At 52.3% G+C, this 27,544-nt stretch overlaps 2 protein-coding genes across 8 annotated transcripts in view; one reads left to right on the top strand and one right to left on the bottom strand.

The window, feature by feature from the left end:
• The window catches only part of MIGA2 (mitoguardin 2), a 36,740-nt gene extending 16,205 nt beyond the window's left edge, over window positions 1–20,535 (bottom strand). Inside the window, exons 1-3 of one of the 2 annotated variants that reach the window (XM_087753062.1) lie at window positions 18,577–20,535; window positions 6,182–6,330; window positions 2,596–2,784 (exon numbers count right to left, since the gene is read on the bottom strand). The gene's annotated coding sequence lies outside the window, so the exon portion shown is untranslated. The remainder of the gene's footprint in view (window positions 1–2,595; window positions 2,785–6,181; window positions 6,331–18,576) is intronic. The other variant, XM_087753063.1, reaches the window with a different exon arrangement.
• On the top strand, window positions 80–27,544 carry SH3GLB2 (SH3 domain containing GRB2 like, endophilin B2). Of its 6 annotated transcripts, XM_087753065.1 has the most exons (12): window positions 81–425; window positions 9,312–9,453; window positions 9,801–9,929; window positions 11,170–11,303; window positions 11,779–11,871; window positions 16,048–16,110; window positions 20,545–20,568; window positions 23,340–23,429; window positions 23,924–24,024; window positions 24,519–24,533; window positions 25,171–25,435; window positions 26,092–27,544. In XM_087753065.1, the coding sequence occupies exons 1-12, from the start codon at window positions 363–365 to the stop codon at window positions 26,197–26,199; spliced, it is 1,227 nt and encodes a 408-aa protein (XP_087609191.1). In that variant the 5' UTR covers window positions 81–362; the 3' UTR covers window positions 26,200–27,544. The 6 variants fall into 6 exon arrangements, with proteins under 6 accessions (XP_087609193.1, XP_087609191.1, XP_087609196.1 ...); XM_087753067.1 differs by lacking the exon at window positions 16,048–16,110 and having other exon boundaries at window positions 80–425; XM_087753066.1 differs by lacking the exon at window positions 24,519–24,533 and having other exon boundaries at window positions 82–425.

The raw sequence follows: 27,544 nt of genomic DNA, 5'->3' as shown, positions 1-27,544 counted from the left end.
GCGGCTGACAGCTCCCCCCACCGCCCCGGCCCTGCTTAAAGGGGCCGCGCCCGCCGCCCGCGCCCCCGCTGCTCGAGGCGCTCCCGGGGGAGGCCGGAGCCCCGCGGGCTGCCGGTACCACCCGCCGCTCCCCGCCCGCCGCCGACGCGCCGCCCGCTCGGCTGGGTCGGCGCCGGGAGGTTCCTCCGGTGACACCGAGCCCTTTTAAGAGGCCGCGGGGCGGCTCGAGGAAGGCATCGATCGGCGCTATAAAGCGGCGGGCGTGCGGCGGCCGCGGTGACAGCGGGGGCGCGGCGGCGGCGGCTCCCGAGGCTCCCGCTCCCGGCGCCGCCGCCACCACCACCACCACCACCACCACCACCATGGACTTCAACGTGAAGAAGCTGGCGTCGGACGCGGGGGTCTTCTTCTCCCGCGCCATGCAGGTGAGGCGGCCGGGCCCCAGCGCGTCGCCACGGCAACGGCGCCCTCCTCGGAGCGGGAGCTCGGGCCTGGCCGGCTCCCTCGGCCGGGGCTCCCCGCGGCTGCCGGGCCTTCCCCTCCCATCGCACCGGCAGCAGAGCCAGGGAGCTTTTTCCCAGCCCGAAGGAGGCTGGAAAAGGGGTTGGGAGCTGGATGGGTCGGCTTGACCGAGCCACAGCCTCGGGAGCAGGCGCCTGCGGGCACCGGGGGCCCCGAGCGGCCCTGGGTGACCCCGAGCAGGAGCTGGGCTAAACCGTGGTGCTGCTGTGGGGAGAGCAACAAAGCAAATAGCCCCAGAGGTGCTTCCAACCAGCGTCTTGAGTGGGGAGGGCGGGGGGAGGAGTGTGGAGAGGACGTTGCTTGCCTAATGGTTGTGTTGCTGAAAGAAGAGCTTATCTTGCAAACAGCTGGTCAGTTGGCTGCGCCCAGGCCCATCGGGGAACTGTGCCCTTTTGCTGGGGAGATGTGGTAGAGGTGGCCTTGCAGATGGTCTGCACCTCGGTCCCTCGGGAGGTCGGCAGCAGTAGCTCCCAGACCCTGACTGGTAAAGTGATGGGCAGGAGCTGCTGAGACCGAGCAGGTAGCGCCTCGGTGGCCCAACGTGGCGTCAGGACCATCCTTCACAAACTTGAGATCAGGAGCTGCCTGGGGACGCAGCGACCCCCCGGAGCCGTGGAGGGGAGGAACTTGGCTACCCCTGAGGAGCAAAGTGTGCCGCAGGTGGTGAGACGCCGCCGAGGCTGTCCGCTCCTTGGGCGTAATAACTGGAAAACTGCTCTGGGTTGGGCAGGAGGGGAGAGGGCAAGTCAGAGTTGGTTGGGATCCTGCCTGAGAAGTGAAGTCCAGCTGGTGACTCTGGGACTGGGCTTCTTGTTCTACCTGTTGTGTGGGGGCTGATAAACAACCAGAGCTGGGCTGTCTTGTTCCAAACCTTCTGTGCAGTGGAGCAATTCTGGCTCTTTTAGGAACTGGTCTCCTGTAAACAGATATCACCTCCTGTAACCGTGCCAATGAGTCATATGTTGTGAAAAAGGGAGATATTAACTACAGGTGCAAAATAAGGAGCAGATGGAAAGCTTAAAGATGCTGTTCTCATGCAAATGACCTTGGTAGCAGAAGAAAGAAAGAAATGCTGTAAAGAAATCTTATGTTTAGGAGCCTTATTGTAAGTCTCTGATAAGTGGTTTTTAGCTTCAAGGCGTAGGAAGGAGACAGGCATGGGAACAGTGTCTGCACACAGCAATTCTAGAGCAAGGAGGCGTTTATAAATAGTGGCTTCTGCCTGCTACACCTACTCCACATAATCTCGTATATGAATATTCATATGACTAATCACAGTAGTAATTTCTTGAAACAAAATGGGCACTGGTACTTGCGGACAGCATGCAGGTGTTTGCGTAAGGAGGGGAGATTGGAAGGAAATGGATTGCTGAGGCTGAAAACCACCTTCTGAAGGCTGATAGCTGGGGAAAATAGGCCTATTTGGGCTGTCCCCATAAAGTCCTGCTGCTAGTGCGGGTGAGCACTGCCCGATCTCCACCAGGAGCCAGAAATGACAGTTGAGGTCTGCTGTTGGCAACGAGGATTAGCTTTGTAGCATTCTTTAGTACAGCAGATCTTCCAGGAGGGGAATAAGACCTGCCTAGAATAAGCTCAGTTTTCTATAGCATAGGAGAGGGTTTCTTTGGCTCCAGGCATTTAACGAAATGATGTTTTACTGGAACTGCAGTGACTGGGAGATAAATGGACTGGCCATTATGTGCTGTGCCACTCAGACAGCATTAGCTATTGCTGTCTGAGATGCCTGGCCAACACAGAAGAGCTTAACTCGAACTGGAAGAAGGGCTGTAGCATCCTCAGCGAGGAGGGCAGGAGGCAGAGCATGGTCAGCGCAGCACCTCTGGGGTGGCTTCCCTGAAGCTTAGTGCAGGATCAGTCCTGGTTCGAAACCTGTCAAATGCAACCTAATGTAGGGCTGGCTGAAGGATTTTGGACTAGGCTTGACCTCTCTCATGACAAAAAAAAACAAAAAACAAACAAACAAACAAAAAAACATAAAAAACAAACTCAAAAACCCACTGCCACCTTTACACGGCTTTTCCTAGCTCAGGCACCAGACAGCAGGACTCGTACCTGAGGAGAAGCGAGGCAGCTTGAAGGGCTTGTGTGCTCCTGGGTGGGCAATCCTGTACCCATCTCCAGCAGAGGCAGGACAGAGGTGGCTGTGACAAAGAAGCTGTATAAGCAGTACTCATACCAGGCTTGTGTACGCGGCTCCCTCACCAGGCAGTGCCCTGTGGGCTTCATGGCATCTCTTATGTTCTTTGGAAAAACAAAACAGGTAGTAGAAGCAGATGAAGTAGAGGAGGGAGGTGGTGGTCAGCACTACTACCCTACGAGTGGGGAACAAGCTTCTAGCCTTGGGCAGCTGCGAGGATAAAGAGCTTTTGTAGGATTCAGCATCCCGCTCGAGGATGTACTGTATTGACGCTTGCACCACCAGTCACAGCCATCGAGTAAGCATCCTCAAAGGAGATGCAGCACATAGCCCCTAACAGCTCTGTCACCTGCAGAGATACTTCAAACAGGTCGTGCTCTTCATCTTCACTGAAGAAGAATAAGGCCTTTCTCTTTGATCAGCTGTACCTTCCAGTTATCAGTAAGTGGGTTTGATCCCAAACCTCTGCAGAGGAAACTATGCTAGCAGCTCCAGCTTCCCTACTACAGAACTGCCATCTCTCCTTCCAAAGGCAACACGCTGGATGTCTCTGTTGTAGACAGGCTGCAAGCCAGGCTCTCTCAGGGATGTCTGGAAATGATTGTAGGTGTCTGTCTTTTGTCAGATCTGATGTAAACTGGCTCTGGGTGAAATCGCCCAAGCGTGAGTACAGCTTTTGGGTGCTTATCCCACTGCTAATGTAATTACTACTAGCAGCTAGAGGTTGACTTATTCTATCTTGAAGCTCCTGAAGAAAGACAGAATCCTCCATCTCTCTGAAACCCGATGATAAAATAGACTTTTCCCCTCTGCATGCTAGCCTTACAGGGGTTGATACCTTAGTTGCTGGACAGCTTAAAAGTCAAGAGAACAGGAGGTGACTTAAGAAAAGGGTTTTGAAGGCAAGAGGTATGGCCAGAGCACGTTTCCACTAGAAACACACCTATGAATCCATGAGGGCAGTATTTTTTCCTCTCCTAAATGCCTTGCTCATGAGTTAACCAAGCTGTCCTGTTAATGGCTTCCTTCTGTCCTCTAGCACAGTTTCACTTGGCTCACAGCCTAGCTTCCCTGACTCCTGGTGCCCAAATACTTGAAGCATACTCTGTATCTGGTCCAGAGCTGTTGTGATTCAGGTAGTTTTAGATGCTTGCTGAGTGGCTGTGAATTCTCTCCTACTGCAACCCTGTACAAGGTGGGAGGTAGATTTGCCTGAACTGATTCTGTCTTGCCTCTGATCACCAAAAAAAGCAAATGTTACAATAGCCTGGGCATTATGAAGCTGTTCAGAGGCTTCAGAAAATCCATCGGCCCAAATCTACTGGCAGGTGCAGGAGACTATTCCTGATTTAAGACTCCTGGCTGTGGCTTGATCTTTGTGATTTAAGGTGGAAAGTCATAAGTAATGTCCAGCTGGAAAAACTGGGGACCCTGTGTCCTAGTTTCAGCTGGGATAGAGTTAATTTTCTTCCTAGTAGCTGGTATAGTGCTGTGTTTTGGATTTAGGATGAGAATAATGTTGATAACACACTGATGTTTTAGTAGTTGCTAAGTAGTGCTTACACTGGTCAAGGACTTTTCAGCTTCCCATGCTCTGACCAGTGCACAAGAAGCTGGGAGGGGGCACAGCCAGGACAGCTGACCCAGACCAGCCAAAGGGCTAGTCCATACCATATGGCATCATGCCCAGTATAGAAACTGGGGGGAGTGGGCTGGGGGACAGTGATTGCTGCTTGGGGACGGGCTGGGCATCAGTCAGTGGGTGGTGAGCAGTTGCATCACTTGTTTTTCCTGGATTTCTTTTTTGTTGTTTTCCTTTTCACTACAATTTATTATTATCATCATAATTATTATTATCTTATTTCAACTATTAAACTGTTCTTATCTCAACCCACAAGTTTTCTTACTTTTGCCCTTCTGATTCTCTCCCCCATCCCACTGGGGCAGGCAGGAGGGTGAGCGAGCAGCTGTGTGGTGCTTGGTTGCCAGCTGGGGTTAAACCACAACACCCTGCAAGTGGTACAAGGGCCAGAACTCTGCCACCAGATCCTCTGCAAGGGGGCTGCAGCTACCCTGTCAGAGCTCACAGCATACAGGCCTGGGCCAGCTGGAGCGGAGAGGGATGGAAAAATCACACAAGCCTGGAAGAGACATGAGTCAACTTGTGCCGCGTTGTGCAAAACAGCTGTTGTGTTGGCATAACTCAGTGGGAGCACTGGGATTTTATTCCCCTCGCTTTAAAGGGGAGAAAGGTGCTAATGCTTTTAGCAAAGAAAACACTGCATGTGCTATTTTAAAGCCTAACCTTGATGGCCTTTAGTCTCTAGGGCTGTAGGCACAGCCTTTTTTGATATTGTAGCTGTAGTGCAGAGGGACCATCCAGCTCAGCTCTACTTGCTTACCCTCCTGACATCCCGGGAGCGTCTCCACCAGCTCTCTTGGGGAAAGGGGAGTTTTCCTCCAAGCTGTGAACACAGGCAGCTGCCTTAACTGCAGTCCAGCATGGTCTTGCTTCTTTTGGGCCTGTTGCCCAAGGGCTGCTCTCCTGATCTGTCAGCCTGCTTGCCCACACGGGCCCTGATAAAGCATCTAGCGTTCCTGCTGGCCAGCCAACCCTCCCAGAGGAAACCCAACCTTTGGCTGAATTATTGATGCCCTGGAATGCAGCATGACTCTCCTCTTCCTGGAGAGCGAGTGGCACTCGACAAAAGGCTGCCCTGCATTATTAATCACCTCATCGCCTTCCCTGCACAAAGACGGGACTGGTGCTCAGCTGGGTCAGCTGCAGGGACGCTTCCTGCAGGGCAGGATTGGTGGAGCCTCTCGCACCGTGACCTGGCACGTGATCCCAGGATGCAGATCCTGGAATTGGTTCAGGGCAGGACTGTTGATCCAACGGTCAGGTTCTAGAAAACTAATGGGAGCAGTTCGGCTGCAGCAGGATGGAGGAGTATAAGGTTCCCAAGTATTGCAATTGCACGTGTTCTGCCTGCCCTGACTCTCTCTCTCTCTCGGTGGATATGCACCAAGCCTGTAGGTCAACTGGATACAACCAAATAACACTCCCATTTGTGGCAGTCTGGAGTATTTGGTCCTGCAAAAGTACAGGAGCAGCAAGACACAAAATATTTTTAATGTGTCTTTTTACAGTCAGGAGGCATGAGTGTATGATCAGCTCGTCTGTTCTGCATCTCTTGGCCTCACAGTGAAATCTTATGTCTGTTCAATGGGAAGGAAAAATAATGAAATTTCCGTAAGTGTTATGAAAACAAATTCCTAGGAACAGAAGTCCTTTATGGGGGAGTTCTGCTTGAAATGCTTGAGTAGCCAGACTTCATAAACTGCTGCTGTTCTACCCTGCTTTTCACTGGGGACACTGACTTGGGCAGCCACATAAGAGGGGATCAGCAGCTGAGACCTGTTACCACCTGAAAGCTCAGATCTCCACTTGCACCAGATATAAGAAAGAACCAGCTCATAGGATAAGGCGGTGTAACTTACCTCTAATCTCCTTTGCTGGCTGTGCTTTCACGAGAAGCTTCAGCTGATCTCCCTGCAAGCTGCTCCTGCACAAGGTGGTCCTGCTCTCCCCTGCACCCGATGGCACATTCCCCGTAGTGCTGTGCGTTTGGGCGAGTTCTCTGATCTGCCTAAAAAGTGATGTTAGAGGTCAAGTTGAGCTGGATCAGTGACTCCCCATGCACAGACAAGGAGGCAGAAGTGTGCCGCAGGGGAGGAAAAGACCACCCTCTGCAGCAGCCCCCAGTGAGTTGGTACCAGCTGCCCCCAGGCTGTGCCTGGGTCTGGACTTTGCAGCGTAGCAGACTTCTGGGCAGGGGTGAGAGAGACACTAAAAGGAATTAAGTGCACATGGAGTCACAGCCTCCCAGCATGTGAGCTACAGCCTCCCATGCCCTTGCACCCACTTCGTGACGTTCACGTCCTGCTTTCCAACGCTGAAAGCAAGCCTGAATATGAGATTGTTTTCTGGCCTGACCCTTTGGAGCCACAGGCTGTGACTGAGACTCTCTCCCATCCTCCTCTTCTGGCATAGCCCAGGCTTGCAGTGAGCAGGGTGCTGTCCTCAGCCCTCTTGCAAGACAAACAGCTTTAGTGCCTGACCTGAAATAAGAACTGAGTGACTGAGTCCTGGCTGCTGTGGCCGAGGGCTGTGCAAATGACCCACGTTATTCCACCGCACCGGGCGAAGGGGTGGGTTACAGAAAACAGCCGCAAAGGACAGTGATGCTTGGAGACGCTGCTTGTGAATACAGCAAAGGACCCCAGAGCTGGAGTGATTCAAGAGGCTGGCAGCAGCACTGTGGAGATGCTGGAGGGCTTCAGCATTGGTCTGACTCTGCAGCAATGCTGTAAGAAGCTGACTAAATTCAGCTGATAAGAAACTGGGTTTAGGCTTGACAGCTCCAGGGCAGATGCTGGTGCAGGATGAGTCTAAACTGCAGGAAAAAGAGCTGGACTTGAAAGTGAGATGAGATCTCAAAAAGCTGTCTGGGAAGGGGGGGCGAGAGAGACTGTTATGCTTGCATCAAAGAGTCCTGGCTTGTTTAAGAAAGCTCTTAAACAGATGACTCGAGAATTGGTGCCAAATACCTGGGAAGCCCCAGTTTGCTGCATGGCAGTGACTCAGCCCAGCCTGGCAGAGTTCGAAAACAGCCCTGGGCTTCCAACAGCGACGGAGGAAGAGAGCCTCAGCTGCTCACACCTCTGATTGTCGTGAGCATCCCCCAAAGACAATCATAGATGTACTGAAGTACAAAGCAATACAAACACCTTCTCACCTCGGATCTGCTTCTAGCCATCTCCAGCAATGGCCACGCAGCAAGACTGAGCTGAAAATAACTGCCAGTAACCAGGGGCTACTGGTGCTGAGGAAGAGACTAGCAAAGCGACCCCTGGTCATGCATGGCTGCGAGTCCTCTGTCCCCAGCGGGCTGCAGCAGGGAGTGTGACTGTCCTTGCAGTTGAGAATCTGTCACCACTGACATCCAGCAAAGCAGTTCACCGGCTCCAGCTCGAATCTTGCCCAAACAGGTCCCTGTGTAAACATACCTGCAGGGCTTGTATATCTCGGACATCTGGTAACATTTGCGCACAGGACTCCTAACGGCCATTTGCCTCCCTCGTGTGCTGGTTCTGGGCTTGCTCCTTATCTCACTTTGTTCCCAGCTTTGTACTGGATGTGGAGGCAGCTGGGGCCGTTGGGCAGCTGCAGGAACAGAGCTTGCCAGAAAGCCTTTCAGGAGGGGCAGCAGACACCAGACCAAGACCCCATGAAGAGGCATCTTGGCCCATCTAGAGCTGAGCTGTGGGATAGGGGAGGGGAGAAGCTAAAAGTAGCAGATCAGACAGGAGTTGTATTTCATCTAAGAGTTTTAGCCAGGCTTTAATCTCTTGGCACCTGACTGTACCAGGTATTGTACTGTACCACGTCCTGATAACTCAACAGTGGCACCAGAAGCCAGCAACAAGGGCTAAAAGGACAAGTGCAACCTCTGTAGGATCCCAAGTGGCACAGCTGTCTACAGGGGTCTTTTAGTATGATCCAACAAGATGCTGATTCCATCAAGAGCAGGAAATTGTGCTTAAAAATACACTGAAGTTGTAGAGAAGTGAGTGGAAAAAGGGGATGGGATGACAGAGAATGGGCTCTTCTCTCAGAAATCCCCCAGGGAGGCACTGGGGGGTGTCCAGGCCATCTGACGCTGCACCTCCAGACTGACAAACCTTGCTTGTCAGGTGTCACTGCCCAGTATGAAACACTGAAGACTTGCACAGCTTCCTTTTCCCTCCTGCTAATTTTAACCTGAAAAGGAATCACGGAGGGAGGGAGAGTCCATTGCCAGTATGAATCTGAGTGCTGAGAGAAGTCAGACACCATTATATTTCTCTCAACACCCTGCTTCGGAGCCTGTCCAGCCACTGTGCGTCCTAGAGGAAGAGTCACTTGCTGGAAGCATTTTTGTCTAAATCCTGAGTTTGAGCCTCCTTAAACCTCAGAAGCTCAGCTGGCAGCTCGCTGCCAGCAAGGCAGGAGGTGAGCTGGGAGGCAGCGCTCAGACACTGTCACTCTGACGGCTGTCAGAGGGCACTCACAAGCCCTGTAGCAAAACCAATCTTGTGTACATGCTTGTCTAATAAGATGAGAAAAAAGCCTGACTTGTGAGGTGGTAGTGGCATTCCTGATGCCGTTGGGTTTGCAGGACATAGAGTTGGTTAGGAGGAGGTGAAGGGAGTTGGCACCTTGCCTCGCCTGAAGGATGTCTGTTGCTCTCCTGCATGAAGTACTGCAAGCCATGTGCACATTTAAATAGATTCCTCACAACTAGAGTATTTTTGTACCAGACCTTATTAAAAGTTACTTATTCTGGAACACCTCTCAAACCTGGACTCTATTTTTAGCTCAATGCTACTTCCACTCTTGGGCAAAAATTTGCCCTCTTCCCCTGAAAGATGCCTGGGAACAAAGAATGACACCTTGAAGGCTTTTTAGCTCTACTCCAAGATAAATGCATGAGACGGAAGAAGCCTCAGTGTCTCTTAATAGTCCTGTAGCACACTGTAATTTTGCTTTAGTAGAACAGAACTTCTAATGACTACCTCCTTCTTGCAGTTTACTGAAGAAAAGTTGGGCCAGGCTGAGAAGACTGAACTAGACGCCCACTTTGAAAACCTTCTGGCCAGGGCAGACTGCACAAAGAACTGGACAGAGAAGATCTTGCGTCAGACTGAGGTTCTGCTACAGCCAAACCCTAGTAAGTCCAGCTTCTTCTCATGCTTGAAGGACAAATATTACTTGCAGCTCAAACAGCGTTAAAAGACGTGCCCTCTGGCACAGAGCCCTGTTCCACTGAGTTTGTGGGGGTTGGAAGAAATGTGCCTTTGCAGGGCCTGTCCTTCCTTCCCTATGTCGCTGAGAGATGACTGGGTGTGCTCCTGAGGACTGGGAGATGGTTGGAAGGGAGGGCACACCTCCCAGTGCTGGTGTTTGCTATCTACTGCATGACTGAGGACTGCATGGGGTGGGCCACCATGAATGCCAGTTCCAGGGGCCCCTCCTTCATCCTCCATCCTGTAACCACTGGTGGCATCCTCATTCCAGGTGCCAGAGTAGAAGAATTCCTCTATGAGAAGCTTGACCGGAAGGTGCCTTCCCGGGTCACCAACGGGGAGCTGCTGGCACAGTACATGACAGAAGCAGCTAATGACTTTGGGCCAGGGACACCTTATGGTAAGTCAGCCTGGCTAATTAAAAAGCCCTGGGAATCCATCCCTTCCTAAGAGAGTATCCCCACTACTGGTTTGGGTTAAGACTTCCACAGCATGCCTCTTGAAGGGGACAGAGTGGCTTGCTCCCCCTGTGGCAACCTGCCTATTAGTGTGTCAAAGCAGATGCCAGAGAAGGGTTTTCTCTAGCACAGAAGCAAACAGCCCATCTGGAGTAGGAAGTCAGGTCTTAGTCCACAGCAAAGCATGCTCCGTGCTGTGGAAAAGGCGCAGGGGTCTCCCCATTCCTAATACGGTCCTCAAGTCTGGCAGAGCTAGAGTAGAAATAAAGACACGTGGATCCAGGGTAGCTAGCGGAACTGGTTACAGGACACAGAAACTATTCTGTGCTATTTCTGTGGCTTTCTAAACTAGCCTGAGCAGTGACTTGCAGTGAATGGCTCTAGCTTTGTCCAGTTTGAGCATACTTTTAGTCTAAGGTGGTACCTAGTTGCACAGAGTTTCTCTAGACTCTGAACAGGAGAGCCATCCTTTAACTGTGTCCTGCAAAAGGACGGCGGAAATCTTTCTCCAGCAGAAGGAGAATAGGAAAACAGACTTGGGAAGGTTGGTGCTTGACTACAAGCCTCAACAGGTCCCTTCCTGACCACAACGAGCATCTTTCTGCTCTTAAATCCTAACAGTTGCCCCTTCCTGCGGGAATTTTAGGCTTCTTTAAGCAGCAGACCTGCACAGAAGCACAGCCTTAACTTCCAGCTGTCCTTGCCTCCACCATGAGCTTTGTTACAGCTCTCCAAATCAATAGTTGTTCGATAGCCAGTCCTGCTACAGGCAGAACAGCATCTGTAACTGCATCTCTAGCCAGCACTGCCTAATCAACTCATTTTTTCTGCTCTGGTGCTTTTTAATTTGCTGCTCTGTTCCTGTGCCTCTGCTTTATGAGACAAACAAAGATCATTCTGCACAAGCAGGTGGAGCAGTAAAAGGACATCAGTGGAATAAGTGCCTCAGCAGATAGATAACATCAAAGCTGCACTGGGAGCAGCTGAGAAGAGGCCTCAAGCTAAAAGCAGATTGTAGTTAGGACTGAAGCTGGTGTGGTACAGCCACGGTCACCTTGTCCAGGCAGGGTACACTGTGCCTTTGTCCCCCAACACTGGAGCCTGGTAGCTCTGGGTGAGTTGGCTGAAGCTAACACAATGTTAACTGGTTTTTCCTGGAGTTGAAGGCTTCTGTTATTGCAGGAAAGACCTTGATAAAAGTTGGAGAGACTCAAAGACGCTTAGGTGCAGCAGAACGGGACTTTATCCACTCTGCCTCCATCAACTTCCTGACCCCGCTGCGCAACTTCCTGGAAGGGGACTGGCGAACCATATCCGTAAGTAGGGTAGTAGGGAAGGGAAAGCTTGTCATGTCACTGGAGGGTGGAGGGAGAGGGAGACAGTGCTGGAAGAACTCATTTTCCTTCCCTGTGAGAAAGGAGGACTCCCATACCTCTTCCCCTGGAAGAATGCAAGGATAGGGGAATACCAATCCTAGATCTGCTCAGGGCTCCCTCTGCGGCAGGGAAGGATTGCCAGTTGACGTGCATGAGGAAGGCAACTGTTTTCCTGACTCCTGCACGCTAGTGGGCACCACCCACCCACAGGCTGCCCTGTTTCCAGAAGGTGAGCCTGGATCCCTGGCAGCCAGGCCCAAAACTCTTGCTAACGAGATGAACATAGCAATCGCTTCTTTCTCCCTAGCCTTTTTTGATAAGGAAATAGACTTGATTCCTAGATGATACCTTGTCCCTTTCCCTCTCCAACAGCTCCCAAGCAGTCTGCTCTTATCCCATTTTCTGTCCCTTACAGAAAGAGCGGAGGATCCTGCAGAACCGCCGCCTGGATCTGGATGCCTGCAAAGCCAGGTTGAAGAAAGCCAAAGCTGCCGAAGCAAAAGCAGCGGTAACTTTTTCCCTCATTCCCCTCTCTGTCCTTCTGGCCCCAGGGCTTGGCTCACATGAGCAAAGCCACATGCTCTCTGGACAAAAATTAGGCTGCCCTACTATGTCCTGGGTCTGGCAGGCATGGGTGGGGGGATTCCTCATCTGGTATGCAAGGGAACTGGGAGCAGGAGCCATGTGCCTGTTCCTCAGATGCCCTCCCATGGGGGAGCTGTTGAAACAACTGAGCTCTGAGCTTCCAGAGTCTGGAAACTTCTACTTGACCCAGGCTCCTGTCTCCTGACTGCTAGTGGTTACTGGATGATTTGTGCTAGTAACTAAAAGGCTGCATCTTCTGAGGACTTGCTAAGTTTCCCTGGGGATCTCAAAGCAAGCCAAGAGAGAGCTGAGCTGGGAGGTGCACAAGGGGAAAGCACGCTGGGGCTCTGCAGCAGTCCCGGGCTTTCAGACTAGTTAAGATTCTGCCAACTCAGTCTTCCCCAGGCAGGAGTGCCAGGGGAGCCTGTGAGGGCTGGCCGGTGTCAGACTGTCTACCAAGAGGTCCATCCTTCAGCCTATTCACTTAATTCATGGTGCTGTCTAGTTACAGGCTAGTCTTGCCCTCTGGCTTTGGAGAATTCATGGCAAGTAAACTAGCAAAGGTCTCAGGTCAGAGCAGTGCAGAAGGGACTGGTAAGTCAGCCAGTGTCACTGTTCACAGGCCAAAGCAATGGGGACAAGCGCTTCAAAGTGCTTGTCTGAGGCTGACGAGACCTGTCAGCTCAGGGTGCTCCCTGGGCCTGAGGCACCTCCTGGAGCTGGGCTCTCCCTGGGCAGAGGCAGTGTAGCAGGAGGCAGAGGGGACGTAGCTGGGCCTTGATGGGTTCCCTGGAGGGCCTTGGGGAAGCAGATTGCCATCCTGTAGCACTCTGGCGGTTGGCAGAAGGACTCGCCAAGTGCTGCTTCTAGCCTGGGGCCAGGAGCTCAACTAGCAAATGTGCGCAATCAGAATAAGCAGGAATCCTTGTCAGTCAGTCTCTGGGATACCAGCCTAGGAGCCCTGCCATGAGCCTGTTTTCTAGCCATCTGCTTAGCTGGGCCTCTGGCCTTGCAGCTCCCTGGGTGGCCAGTTCCCAGGTGTCTTCCCTTTTCTCCAGCTCTGACTGCATACATGCCATATGGGAAAGCTGTGCTAAGCTCAGCAGCCTCCATCAGCAGGTCTAACAGAGTGCTCAGGCCTGTGTAGAAAAGCCCTGAACAAAGCTTTGGGTGAACAAAAGTGATAGCTGCCCTTTTAAAAGAGCCTGCTCTCATCAGTCAGGTCACCCAGATCCACTGAAGGTAACTTCAGGGGTCCCCCATTTCCCCTTCTGAAGGGGACAGTGCCCTCAGTCTCAGTGAGAAGTGGTGGCCATTACTTTATCTTAAGCTCAAATCAGAGCAGGAATTCAGATACCTCTTGTGCTTCCTCTCTTTCCAGCCTCTTTACCTTGCTTCCTACATGAAGTGATCCCAAGGCCTCTCACCTGCACACAGACCCTTGGGTGAGGGACTTCCCTGTAGCTGGAAAAGAAAAACCTGGTTTCCCACTGGAACTGCAGGGCTGGGGTGCCCCAGGCAGGACGCAGAGTCAGTCCAGGCTTTCCAGGGTGTTTGCCCCAAGCCACGTTTCAGCCCCTCTGCTTCTTTGAAACGGAGATCACGCAACAGAAGAACAACCTCAGCTGCTGGTGTGGGCACCCATTTCTTACCCAGCTTAGCTTAAAGCTGGGGTCCCTGGCCTCAGGGTGCCTCACTGACTACCAGAGGATGAGGCACAGGTGGAAGGTCCCAGCTTGGGGGGGGGGGAGAACTGCTGCCTCTGCTCTAAGCGTGTTAACTCATCATTGGACCACAACCTTCCCCCTAACAGAAGCCTGGAGTCCTGTATCACACCTCTCCATCCAAGCTGGTCTAAAGTATCACACCTCTCCCAGCTCACCACTCTCTTGCTGCTCTTCCCCTCCATAGTGCAAACTTGTGTTCCCACAGCTTCTGTCTCGTGACCGACCCTCCAAGTGTGCTGCTGCCCAGACCTGTGAGCTGCTGTTCGAGTGTCTGGGCTTGTGCATTTCCCTCAGACTTTGTGCTTTGTCCTTCCTGTTGATGCTGTTTTGTTTACTAACCTTTTTGTTTTGTTTCTTTGTAATTTGCTCAGTGTGAGGGAGATGTGAGTATTGACTGCTAACAGTGCTGTGATTTTTTTTCTTTAACACCTCTCATTGTCTCTTTTCCATTTGAAGTGAAAATTCCCATCTCCCTTGTCCCATTGGGACTGGCCCTGGAGCATGTACTGAGCATGGTCAGGGCTGTAGCTGCCTGGGGAAGGTGCCCCAGAAAGATGGGAGCGTCTGTCGGCTGCCTGCAGCCCCTCTGGAGCATGCACTCTGTTCCATCAACGCTGCTTGCAAGCAGTGCTCAAGAGAGGCATGGCCTCCCATAAAGACCCCACTCAGGCTCCTCCAGCTGCGGGCAGGAGGAGGCCGGGTTGGGTGGCAAGTCCGTCTCCTGGAAGGGAGGCAGCCCAGAGACAATGACAGGCAGGTTGATCTGGTTGTGGTGCTGTTCTGTCCTTCAGGCTCCAGGGCTCTGCCCATTTTCCCCATTACAAGAGCGGAAGGGGGAGGGAGGTGGGTCCTTTTTGACCACTGCTTGCAAATACAGCTTGCCCATGCATAGGAGTGCAAGAGCAGCTTGCCTCCTTCATCCCATGTGCCGTGACTAGTTTTGGGACTCTCTGGAGACCAGGGAATGGGAGGAGAGGTTTCTTCAGTTGCTCTTGATCTTTTTTTTTTTTTTTTTAAAAAAAGAAGTACAAGAAGCTATTCTTGTGAAAGAAACATCTCCTTTCCCCACAGGGAGGAGTCAAGCCTAGTTGCTGTACTGGCCTCAAATCTCATCGGTACCTTTTTCTCCCTATATTCAGGTTTGACTTGTACTAGGAATCACTCCTCCTTATTCCCTCCTCTAGCCATCCCCAAAACTCCTAGATGGTTTAAAAAAAATCTTTTCTTGTTGGGACTGCCTGACTGCTCTTCCACATACTGGTCACTCATTCCAGCAGGCTGCTCGGGGCCCAGCAAATTGGGTCAGCGTGTATAAGTAGATCTGGGTGAGCTGCAAAGAGATTAACCTGGGAGAGGAAACGTGGGGCCTGAGAGGATCAACAGAGCTAGGTTACAGCTGGATCGTGTGCCAGCCTTGCACACCAACCCACTGCGCAGTAAAGGCTGACCAGGAGGATACCCTGATCCATCGCACCAGTGTGATGGTCCTGGTGTAAGCTAGCTTGTTGGCTTATCTCTTTGGGTGATGCTACAGTCAAAGGCCATCCTAAGAGGAGGCCTAGTCTTAGCTTAGCTAAATAGAGAGCCCATGTTGTGTGATGGTTAGTGAGCCCACATCTGTGTGCGGGTGGACTGGATCCCTTGCATTCCCAATGAGGAAAACCTGTGGAGTGCTTAAGTCTTTCTACCCCAGGGCAGAGGTTTAGCTATGGAGAAGGTGGCTTGGAGGTTTTCTGACCTCTGGCAACAGCAAGGCTTTGGATGAGATCTGCTTTGGCTAAGCCATGCCCCTTACTGAAAAAAGGAGATCTGAGTCTATTGGGAGGAAATGTTCCCAAAGGCTTGGTGACAGCAAGAATAAGTAGATATGTTTCTGTGGAAGGGATGCTCTGATGCTAGTGAACATGCCTACTTTAAGGACAAGGCCCTGGGCCCCAGCACTGTAGGCGGCAAGCAAGGGGAAAGAAGGTCCTGCCCACCGGACTGAGCCAAAATAACATGAGCAACCTGCTGGCTGCAAGGGAATGGGAAATGCATTTGAGATTGTGCTGTCTCATCTCCACCCCAACTGGCTGCTGTGTGAGCGGACAGCTGTAAGTACAGGCAGAGTTTCTAACAGTAGAAATATCTGCTGTTCAAGTACCGGTGCGACTGCATGAGCCAGTCCACCTCCTCGTGCACAAGCCTGGCTTCCACGTACCACTGCCCAGACTGTTGGGAGACCTCCCTCCTGCCATCCCCTAAGAATTTGAACTAAGCTCCCAGCACAGACAGGAAAAAACCCCACTAGTCCCTTCTTCCACCCATTGCCCGACCGACTGCTATCGACTCTTCTGCGTGACTTGTACATGAAACTCTATTCCCCCCACTAGGCTGTGCCTGACTTTCAGGAGACTAGACCTCGTAATTACGTTCTCTCCGCCAGCGCATCAGCGGTAAGATTGCCTCCTCCTAGATGTTGCCTCTCCAACCTCTTCCTGCCCCTCTCTTCACCTGACTTAAACTCAGACCTAGCGCTCTGCTGTTTTCAACATTTTAATGTGACATGGGCTGCCCAGGGTTCCTCTGACTCAACCTTAAGGATGCAGATCACCCCTGTAGGGGTGCATGGTCAGGGTCTGGCACTTTTGCTGCTTGGTTTGCTTTCCAGTTTCTCTGCCAATCCTTTTCCACATTTCTAGTGGGAATCTTCTGACTGTCTTTTATTGCTAGTGGAGCAATTGAAAGGAAAAACCTCAAAGGTTAGCCTTTCTGGATGGTTCCAGCTGTACACTGGCAACGTCACATGCGTGACTGCCTGATCAGTGCTGTGGTGTCAGTGCTCAGAGGCTTTGTAGCTGGTCAAGAGAAGCAAAGGTGGAGGAATCTCTCTGCCACCCATCGTGTCAGTAAAGCAGTAGGCTGACAGTGCAGCCTTGTCTATTCTGTAAACAGAGGTCATTTTTTTTTTTTTCCTTTCCTCTTGGGGCCTGTCTGTTGATGGCTGTTATGCAGTCAGATGTGCTGGGGGCGGGTGAATAGCCCATTGCATCTCTGCTGTGTTGCACTGAGTGGTTGTGGTCAAGCAATTGCCTTTCTGCGCTGTTCATGGCTCCCCGTTGCACAATGTCACATTTCTCGTTAAAATGTTGAAAACTGATCATCTTGCTTCCTAAATAGCATTCAGAACAACACTGATGCCTGTTAATAGGATAATCTGGTAGCAGAAGGGCTGGGGAGTGGGATCTGTAGATGTGAGAAAGGACAGCCCAGCCTTCTAGCAAATGAAAAACATCATGGAAACAAGTTGGATTTGGTTAATGGGAAACCCATCCCATTTGGAGAAAGAGGTATGTCTGAGCTGATAGCATCAGTGTTAGTTCCCAGGGGGATCTGTCCTGACCTTCTTGGAGAGCGATGCTGGGATCAGAAATAGCTTTGCACAATAGCTAGAAAGCTATTTCCATAGGTAACAGGCCCGGTGATGAGACTCCTTAGGAAGAAGCTGATACTGGTGACGCTGTAGCAATTGCTCCGTTTCCATCTCCCCTAGCGCAGCAACCAGCAGCAAAGCCTGCGGCTCCAACTTCTCCCTTGGAAAGGTCTGTTCCAAGGACAGCACAATAATGGACTAAAACTGAGCTGTAGGAGAATTGGAGGAGAGAAACTGGGCTTTCCCTGCCTCCGAATAGCTCTGGTTAGACCAGGGCATCCTGATCATTCCCCGAGGCTTTCTGAAGCAGACCTGAAGGCAAGCATTTGCATAACATGCATTAGCATCTTGCAGAGTGCCCAGATGCTCAGTTAAACACGTCTAGTCATCACCAAACTGCAAGCTGGTCTGCTTTTGCTGTATCACAAAGCTGTTCTGGGTAGCAGATGCCAAGCACAGTAACAGGACAGGAGAAATAGATTTTGTGGGGTTTTTAGCCCACGGGTGTCTACCCTGGCACATCTCTGCCTAGTTCAGTGGTCCCTCTTCGGAGCTCTGCTAGAGAAGCTGTGATGGCAGGGATGATGATATGGGACAGCTCGAGCAGGGCTCTAGGGGACTGACTTGCTCTAGGTAAGCAGCCAGCACTGACCTTGATCACTTCATCATGTTGGATGGTTGCACAGCAGGGCCTGCTACCAGGAGTGCCTGTAGGAAACATGCTGGCCTGGCCAGCAGTGGGCCTTGTGGCTTCCAGAACCATCTCTTTCAGAGGTCACAGTTGAAGTGCCACCTGAAGTCCAGCTGCACTAGCAGGGGTGACTTGAATAACAATTAGCATCTCTCAATTAGCAAAACGTGGGCTGAGTCCAGACTGCTCCCCAGCTCCATGCAGGCAGGACCGCTTTGTAACAAGCTCTCTAATCCCAGCATTCATCCCAAGGGGTCAGGTGCTGCAGCAAGGTAGGAGCTCTTCATACTGTTGCTCTGCTTTTCTTCCAGGCCAGATTCGTGTGCTACTTTAGCCTTAGTGCGTACCAACAGCATCGAGCAGCGGTTGCTGCTCACCTTGCTGTTGAGCCCTGCTCCCTTCTGGAGGGAGGGATTGCTTATGCCCAGGTAACAACTTTATCTTACAGCTGAGCAAACAGGTCCGCTCTCTCCTGCACCATATGCCCTCAGCAGGGCTCCAATTTGGATTCTAAATTTCTGTTGTTTTTTGGAGAGGTGGATAACATGGTGCTTCCCCCACCTTCCATAACAGGAGGGCTTAGATGGAATTAGACCCACCTGGAGATAAGCACCTCCCTTGTTTTGTATGAGATGGAGGCTGAGGAGCCATTTCTCCTCTCTCCCACACTGACCTTTTGTTTTTGTGCAAGAAGGGGTACGTGGGCTGTGTAAGCCTAAATATCCCTTTCTCTCAGACCCTGCCACTTGCCATGCGCTGTACTCCTAGGAATGCTTCCAAGAAAAACATATTGAGTACCTTAAAGAGGGTTCCTCTGGCTTGAGCTGGGGTGGAGGAAGAGAGGTGCAGATCATGGCCTTTTCTGCTCCCCAGGCTGTCTGAAACACTTCTGACTGGAGCCACACAGTGCCTTAGCCCAGGGATAGATCTGGGCAAAGCTGGACTGCCCCAGAGCACCGTAGGTCAGAGCTGGAGATTGCACAGCAAGGCCAACAGAAAAGAAACAACGCTGGCTACAAATTCAGTCGGTACTGCAATGATTAAATGGGCTTGAAATAGCTTAAGTACTCTCTACAGCATCTAAGTAGGAAGACCTGTGGCCAGAGCAAAAGCTTCCCATTGCCCCTGTAGTAAACCTTGCTCCAAAACCATGAGGGTGTGCTAGCAGAGGCCTTGTGCCAGAGCAGCAGGTCAGGCTAGGACCTGCTTCTCAGCTGCCTACGAGGACCTTCCCACCATCTGCCTCGCAGAGTAGGAGGCCTTAGACTGAGAAGGGGAAGGGGCTTAGGTCCCCCTGCATGGCTGAAATTGCCCAGGCCTTATTTGAACCAGATCCTGATTTGCAGTAACAAAACACCTTCCTAAAGGTCAGAGAAAACACCCAGCCTCGGTGCACCAAGCGCACGGGGACAGCCTGCGGTCGTAAGGGGACCAGCCACAGTAACTCCACTCAAGTAAGAAGCAGTGCCAGTCAGGCTACGTACCGTGGAGCAGCAGCTGAGCTGCGAGCCTGGGGGCAGAAGCCAGAACAGGAGCAGGCAGCAAGCCAAGGAGCCTGGTGTAACACCTTCCTGCTTCAGTCCTTCACCAGCACAAGCATCTCCTGCAGGTGCTCCTTATATTGGCTGGTGAAGTTGTCTCTGCACCTGGGGCTGCCACAGCCCACCTGAGGGCAGTTGCTGGTGAGAAAACCTCAACAAGGATCAGTTGGGAGACCCTGGGTCTAAACAGAGCTTGTTCTCCCTCTGACACCACAACAGCCAGCCCGGGGCTTCCAGGTGCCTGCAGTGCAAATTCAGCCATGCTATGGTGAGCTTCCCTCATCTGCAAAGGTGACATCAGAGGGTGAAGCTGAGGTCCTCAGAGGCCATCTCCCCTGGTCCCACTGATGCGGGGTGTTGCTGGCAGGCTGGTGTGTTCCCAGTTGATCCAGGGCAATTTCTCTTCATGTTCCCAGGGCTGAGGGAGCAGTTATCTGCTGAGGAAAGGCCAAGCCGAGGTCCTCTGGGAAGGATCAATGTGTTTTTCTACCTCTTCTCTCCCTTTCCCATCGCTGTGCTTGACTTTTGTTGTCAATTGTTTCATGTCCCGGAGCCAGATCCCAGCAAGCAGCTGGCAGCGTTGTGCTGCCCCAAATGTGCCCCTGGGGGTGAGGAGAGGAGGAAGGAGTAGCGCGATGTTTTGCCTGGCTCAAAGGCAGCGTCCAGCCCTTGCGTCCTCCTGCCTGTAGCTAAACGTGCCTGTGGGGAGCGCAGACTGGCCGGATTATGATCCCATTAACCCCAGCTCTCCAGACCAGCGGGTGAGGAACACTGGCCTCTGTCTGCCTTGAGCTCACGGCCGTTCCCAGGCCCTAAGCGTGGGCTTAAACAGCTCGCTTGCCTCTCCACAATCCTACAAGAAGGGCTGTCCTTCAACACCAACCTCTGCAGGTTCAGCACAGTAATCCTTGCTGTTCAGAGAACTCTGCTGCTTAATCCTTTTCTTCCTTGGAGCCTGCCGAACGGCCCTGGCAGGGAGCAGAGCTGGAGTGCTGCTGGCTCTGGTGGCACGGACTTGCTCTCCCATTGTGAAACTGAGCTCGAGGTTGCGGGAATGAGGGGAAGGGGCATCGATCTGGCAGCTGCTGCTGGGTGAAGGGCTAGCCTGTCCCCGGAGTTGGCCTGCTGTGTCCACGGAGCGTCCTTGCCAATTGGTGTTAATGCCGAGTGCTTCTCGACGTCTCCAACACTGATCTCCTTTCCTGTTGCTCTGTGGCCCCTACAGCTTTGGAGCGACGAGGTGGAAAAAGTAAGTACCCAGCTGAAATTGTGCTCAAACCTTCTGGGTGTGCTGGTGGTGTTTAGGGGGTGGGGGTGCTGCGGACTCCTTCCTGCCCAGGGGAGGATCAGTGGGATGTTGTCAGCCCCAGTCCTGGTCCTGCAGCCGTACGGGTCAGCGCGACCGACAGTGGCTGGGGAAGGGCCTGCCCCGTGGGCCAGTTGGCCGTACCTAGCGCGAGAGGCTTCCTAGGCAAACCAGGCATGCGTTCGTACGTGATAAAAGGCAACTCTGAGAGCCCTGCACCGGTGTCGCAGGAGCAGAGGTGATGCGCCGCGACGTGATTCAGCTCTGCTCCTGTGGCAAAGGCCCTGCCTGCTCCAATTTTGCATGTGCCGTGCGTTAGCCTCTAGTAGCCCCTTGCCTGCTTGTTCTGGGGTCCAAGCAGGAGCTCTGAGCAGAGCTGAAGCAAGGACAGAGGGTTTCCCTATGAACAGCCCCAGCTGCTGGAGGGAACAGCTCTGTCAGGAGGGCAGGGTGGGAGGTTTGGAGCCTGTCGTGGAGTTGACTCTGTCTGGGTGAGCGGCAGTTATGCTTTTGAGCGGATCCATGGCGGGAAAGTCCCAGATCTTGTTTATCATCTTCTGGGTTCCCCAAGGGGGTGTGTGGCTCGTCCATGAAGATGGATGGAGGGCTGCTAGTGGACTAGAGACCAGGGTGAGCTCTGTGCAGAGCTCCAGCATGGTATGGAGCTTCCAGAGACACCTTCTGGGATCCCATTGCCTTTCGTACCTCAAACACGCCCAGCGGACGTTAGCCTGAAGCCTGAACTGCAAGGTGGTAGAATGGCACGTTCCTGCATGCTGTGCATGATAGCAACCTGTTACTGCCTTGCTCCAAATGCATCATCAGAGCAGACTGGGTGTTCTTGAACCAGCTCCTCCTGTACTTTAAATCCTCCAGTCCCTCAAACAAATAAGCTGACTGCAGTCAGCTATAAGCATGCAAGGCTCTGCTCCTCTATCTTTGGTCTGTCCTTGTTGGTTAGACCAAGGTACGTCAGTAAACTTCAAAGTTCTCAATGTCTTGGAGAAGCACAAGACTGGAAGGGACCTCCCAGGCCACAGGCCGGTGCCGGCTTTATGGGAGACTCCATCCTGCAACTGCTCCGAGGTAGCAGGGAGAGGCAAGGGGTCAGATCCCGGGTGGTGCCAAATGGAGCTGGGTCTGCCTGTCACAAGTTTCAGATGGCTCCGCTGCTACCAAAGTCTCTGCTCAGCTCACTGGAGCAAGAACGTCTTGGTGCTTAGGAAGGCATTGCACTGGTATTTCCTCTTGCATTCCCCCTTCTTTAAATAATCCCTGTCATACAGAGGATGCAAGAAAATAGATCAGTTGTAGCTTAAAATAGACAAATCTGATTAAAAGACAGTCAAAGCATTTCTTTGTTCTAGCCCAGCTGTACAACAGAACTGGTAATGCTGTTGCCAGATGAGAGATGTAATGGCCCGCAGCAGCTCCTCTCGCTTGCCCTGCTGCGAAGGCTGGGTCCCCTCTGGGGCGACCCCGCTCAGAAACACCAGCGATGTGGCCTCTGCCCCGAGACTGTCAGCCTGTCTGGATTAGCTCTCTGGGGTCAAGTCCAAACCAGTCCTGTGCCAGGCTGATCGGGGCATTTCCAAAGCAGCAAAAGGAGCTGTCGCAGAACTGGTGCTGTGCAGGGGCCACTGCACCGAGGCAGGCGGCCCTCCGATTGCTGCACCCCCTGGAGAAGGGGAAAAGGAGACAGAACCCGTACTCCTCTCCTTCCAGCAAGCCGTAGCTGAGGGGACATGACTCTTCTGTGCCATCCTAAAAGGGAACTGGCATGTTCTGCTTGGTGTTATGGAGTAATGCATGCTAGAGAGAACAAAAGTGCCTGTTTGTCACCCCTTCCCTCTGGCAGCGAGGAGGGGAGAGCAGGCACCAGAGCACCTGACTGCTCCAACACTTCTGGAGCTCTTTGCAAGGACCCACCTGGGTATTCTGGTACTGCAAATCTGCCCCAGTGTAAATATGCTGATGGTTGGTGGGGGAGAAATGTTCTGTCTGTTCGGTAAAGAGGGTCTCCAGTATCAGTCTGTCTGAATTCCCAATGCCTGCTGCATAGCTGCCTTCTATTAACCGTTGTTTAATTCCTCTGAGCTCCAAATAAGTAATTAGCTTCAAAGGAGAGCCTTGGGTAGAAGCTGGATTGGGATGTTCACCTCTGTTGCGGAGAAATGTAGTTCGTAACAGCAATTTGCTAAATGTTCCCTGGCCTCAGCCTTTGTTCTGTGGTGGTAAAAAAGATACCAGCAAAAGTTGCGCTTTTGGAGAAAAACCGAGGAGGTTGTCACATTCCTGTGCCTATAGGCTTAGAGAGAGGGGGCTGAAAGGGCAGATCCTGGCACGGGACTGGCTTTCCACGCACCTCAGGATTAACATCCTCCATCTTCATGTTCTAGTCTTGTCGGAGTAGGAGCCACCTAGCTTGATGCATCAGTCTTGAGCTGCCATTCCATGACCTGCAGTGATCCAGTGTAGGATCAAGCAGGAATCAAGTTGAAATACAGCCAGAGGCCTCTGGGATCCTCACCCAGGGTGTCTTGTGCCTGATGTTCAGCGTCACAGGCACACGTGGATCCTACTGAGCCAACAGGACACTTGTCCCAGTGCTAAAGAGGGGGTCGGTGGAGGAGGTGGGTGTTGCCTCTCCCTGGAGGAGGCAGAATAGTGGTCCTTGCCTCGCGCTGTCTTGAACACCCTGTCCTGTTTGGCAGGCAGAACACGAGCTGAGGCTGACGCAGACCGAGTTTGATCGACAGGCGGAGGTGACGCGTCTCCTGCTGGAGGGGATCAGCAGCACGCATGTGAGTCTTCCTGGGCAACTGGAGGGGTGCGGGGACTACAGAGACTCTTGGCTCCTTTCTAGAAGAACGCCATGAGGATGGTGGAGCCCTGCACTGGGAGTAGAGGTAGAAGAGGTCATAAATTCAGATGCTGGAATGCTCAAACTAAAACCGTAATGAAGCAGGCACGGGCAGTGCCACTGTGACACCCGCAGTTCTGCAGTCCTCGAGATGCTTCCGAACCAGAAAACCCTTGCTGTTCTCTCCCTAGAGCTGTGGACTAGCCACATGGGCATGGCTAGAGTGCCAGGAGCAGCCTCCTCTCTGAGATCACCCTTGGGCCTATGCAACATTCCCAAACTTAACAAATAGGCGTGTTCAAGCCAACCAAATAACTCCTTTAAATAGTGGCCTGCACAAGTCTGCTTCCCACAGGGGCAGGTAGTAGCTGCAGGAAGAGTTCCTGTGCCTGGCCCCCGAACTGGCAGCCCAGCTCAGGGTCCTTCTCCCTCCAGGTGAATCATCTTCGCTGTCTGCATGAGTTTGTGGAGTCTCAGACCAACTACTATGCTCAGTGTTACCAATACATGCTGGACCTGCAGAAGCAACTGGGCAGGTGAGACAAGAGACTGCTTCTACTTCTCTAAGGGTTCCTCATCTGGCTGCCCCTAGCTCAGGCCTCCTTCCCCATCCCGCCTCATAATGTTGGGTAGAAGTTTTAGAGCCCCCTCCAAGCTCTGACAGAGCTTCTGAGCTTACAGAATGGTGCCCCGTCCCGGTGGTATTGCATTTAGAGCGGGCTTTGCCATTGGATTCATCGGGATTTTATACATTCATCTCAAAGCACAATGGCCATGAGAGTTCCAACATTCTTCCTCTAAATTAGTTAAATCACATGGGAGACAAATTCCTGTTGCCAAGCAGCAAGCCTGAGTGTGCTCTGCTGCGGCAGTACCTAATTCGGTGCTGCTGGCTGCACGTCCCGTGGGCACGGGCAGGGCTGTTTTGGCTGTTAACCTGTCACCTCGGTGCGGTGGCCGGACCCAGGAGGGGCTGTTGCCTCTGCGTGATCACTCACTACTCCTGTTCCGTTCTTTTCCATGCTTGCAGCTCCAAAGGAGAAATGTAAGTAAGATGTTGCACAGGACTGGCTCTAAGAGCTCTCCACCTCAGCCAAACCCTGGAGTCTCTGCAGACTCGCTACAAAGGCCAGCGAGGGCCAGAGCTGCACTCCCTTAGTGCAGAGGGGGGGTATCTGCAGATAAACGAGACCGAGCTCCATTACTGCCTCTATCTAGAGAGCCCAGGAGGCCTGGGAACCTCCAGTTCTGGCTTCCAGTTTAACAGCAACAACAACTGTCCCTTTCCTGGAGAACCAGCCGACCAAACAGATAACACAGACCGTGTGAGAGCAGGGCAAGGGCACAGCACAACGGACCCAGCAAAGCAGCCGCAGAGCCAAGAGCAGCACCTGCCCAGACCCCTCTCTGGTGCCGCACTTGAGTCTCGTGCTCTGCAGGTTAGCTGCCAGTCCTGTAACAGGACACTGGAATCAAAATAAGCAGACAAATATTACCTGTTGCGTAGTCTCAGCACCTGAGAACTGAGTGCATTTCCCCACTCAAAGGGCAGCGTAGCTATGTTACAGCTGTTAGCTGGAACTCTTGCGCAGCATCTGCAGTGTAGCTGCTGGAAGAGCGAGCTCTTTCGTGGTTCCTCATACTGGAGCCTTACTGAACTCTGCTTTTTTCTCCCTTGTAAGATTTTCAGGCACATTTGTAGGCAACGCAGAATCCACATCTCCTCCCTCAGCGGCTACCTCTCCCCCAGCTGTCGCTGCTGCCACGCTCCCAGCTGTGCCTACTATTCCAGTTGTGCCCACGATTGTTGGGGTGCCGAATACCGTGGCAGAGAGCGTACTGAACCCAAATGAAGTCAAGCCTCCCGTCAGCGGGACACGGAAGGCCCGAGTCCTCTATGATTACGAAGCAGCTGACAGCACCGAGCTGGCACTTCTTGCAGATGAGGTTGGTCGCTTTCCTTGGCGTTGAATTTTGCTATAACTGCCTAGCAGCCCGTTGCATGCTCACCAAGGTCTTGGTTACTTTTCCTGCCCCTAAAACCCCTGGTTTATGGAACCACTAATAGAGTCTTTCCCCTGACACTGAGTTGCAGTGAGCTTGTCCTCATGGCCATTTGCTATTTAAGAATATCGCCCCAATAACTCTTCCGTTCCCGTTGGAGTCTAGCTGTACCCAGCTAACAACACACCCCAACAGTTAGCATCTTCACTGTGACCCTCAAATATAGCTGCCTTACCTGAGAGCGATGGGATACGCTCCTGGCTGGAGGCCTGCTCTAATCATGCTGAGAAAAAAGGAAATTCAGCAAGCTGCAAACTCTGTTGTTGACTAGACTCAACTTTTGTATTCAGAAGGGGTGACATAGCAGTGTCGTGCCACCCTGTATGCAAAAATACCTTAAGTCGATTTGGAGAATGAAAAGGCACCAGGGGCATCACTGGGCAGATTGCTGCAGATCTTCTATTAACCCTGCAGGGAAAGGGCACGGACGCCTGCTCAACGGACTTGAGGAAGTATTGGGTTTTCAGTGCCCATCTGACTGAACTTCTTGGCTCTGGCTGCAGAATGAGGTCCTGTCTAATGCTGGCTTCTCTCCCCAGATGATCACTGTGTACAGCCTGCCCGGCATGGATCCAGACTGGCTCATAGGGGAAAGAGGGAACCAGAAAGGGAAAGTTCCTGTCACTTACTTGGAACTGTTAAGTTAAATGTCTCCGGGAAGAAGAATGTACAAGCAGAACGCACCCCTCATCTCCTGGCACTTCTAATGCGGATTTCTTCATCGGAGACCATTGCTCTCTTCAGGGTTGACACTCCATCGCTAATATGGGAATTGTGGGAAAGAAGTGGTAAAACTATGACAGTGAGGTTTTGGGAAGGGGCTGATGGCACCCGAGACCGAATTCGTTATCTCCCAGCGCAGCCTGCTTTGAGGTTAGTCTTGATGGCGCAAGATTCCTTGATTACTTTTTCCTGCCCTACCCTAGTCTCGTCTATCGCAGCGGCTTTCCCAGGGCCAGCGCGCCGTCTCCCTCGGCGGCCACTGACGGAGTTTAAGTTACACTTCCCTTGTGTCTGGTGGGGCTTAGTGCCCGTCTGCCCCTCCTCTCCTCTCTCTTCTTCAGCAGTAGAATTGCCTAAGTCAAACCATCGAGCATTCCCGTGGGGAAGTGTCCCACACAAACCCTCTGCCACGTTCTAGCTCTTGAGGCAAGGAAGCTGAATTTAATAATTAAGAGCCTGTTAAAGCCACCCACCTCGCTCACCTGTGGGAGGACGGTAACGCCAGGCGCTCCAAGAGCCACGCTTACTGTCCTGGTGCCTGGCGGCTTCAACCTAGACCTGTCCCTAAAGCTGGAAGGAAATTTATTTGTGAAGACCAAGCTAAAAACATAGGGCCTGTATGTCAAAAATCAAACCTCAGTGCAAGGGACCATGCATCTTGCTTGCATTTCCTCTGAGAAACTGCTCTTGGACTGCAAAGAGTTTACAAGCCTTTTTACAAGCTTTGCTCCCTGTGTTAATCGTCCAGGCTTTTCTTTCAGTGCGTCTGTTCCAGGCATGTTTTAGCCTGACTTTATTTTCACCCTAGATCACTGATGGAAGTAATGTTTCCCCTCCCGTCTCGGCAGTGAACAGCCTTGGTGCATCCCAGCACAGCAAGGGATGGTCCCGCTGTGTTACCTTGGCCGTACACCCACTGAACAGTCCAGGCCGCCCGTGGCGTACGTGGTGGTTTGGCTCACGGGGAGCGCTCCGGTGCGTATGCCTCTCAATCCTAGAACGAGCTTTTTAGCGAGAGCTCGCCTAAAGGACTTCCACTGCTGTGGAACTCGTTTTTCACTCAAGTTGGATGGAAGAGCAGCTCACCTGCACCAAGCGCTGTTCACTGCCTTCCCCTCGGTATGTCAGAACTAACTTTGCTTGTTGATCGATCTTTTGCACTTTCCCCCATGGTATCGTGACCACTCTAATGTAACAGGGCACCGAGCACCTGTGTATGTAGGGCTCATGGTTTTCAGCACTTATTTGCCAATAAACAAACTGCCTGAC

Source organism: Nipponia nippon, unplaced genomic scaffold (assembly GCF_047370975.1).
Source record: "Nipponia nippon isolate SJK-2023a ecotype South Korea unplaced genomic scaffold, ASM4737097v1 scaffold_16, whole genome shotgun sequence".
In the NCBI taxonomy this organism is placed as follows: Eukaryota; Metazoa; Chordata; class Aves; order Pelecaniformes; family Threskiornithidae; genus Nipponia; species Nipponia nippon.
Note: the sequence above shows the minus strand (reverse complement) of the source record. Positions and strands in the feature narration are given on the sequence as shown.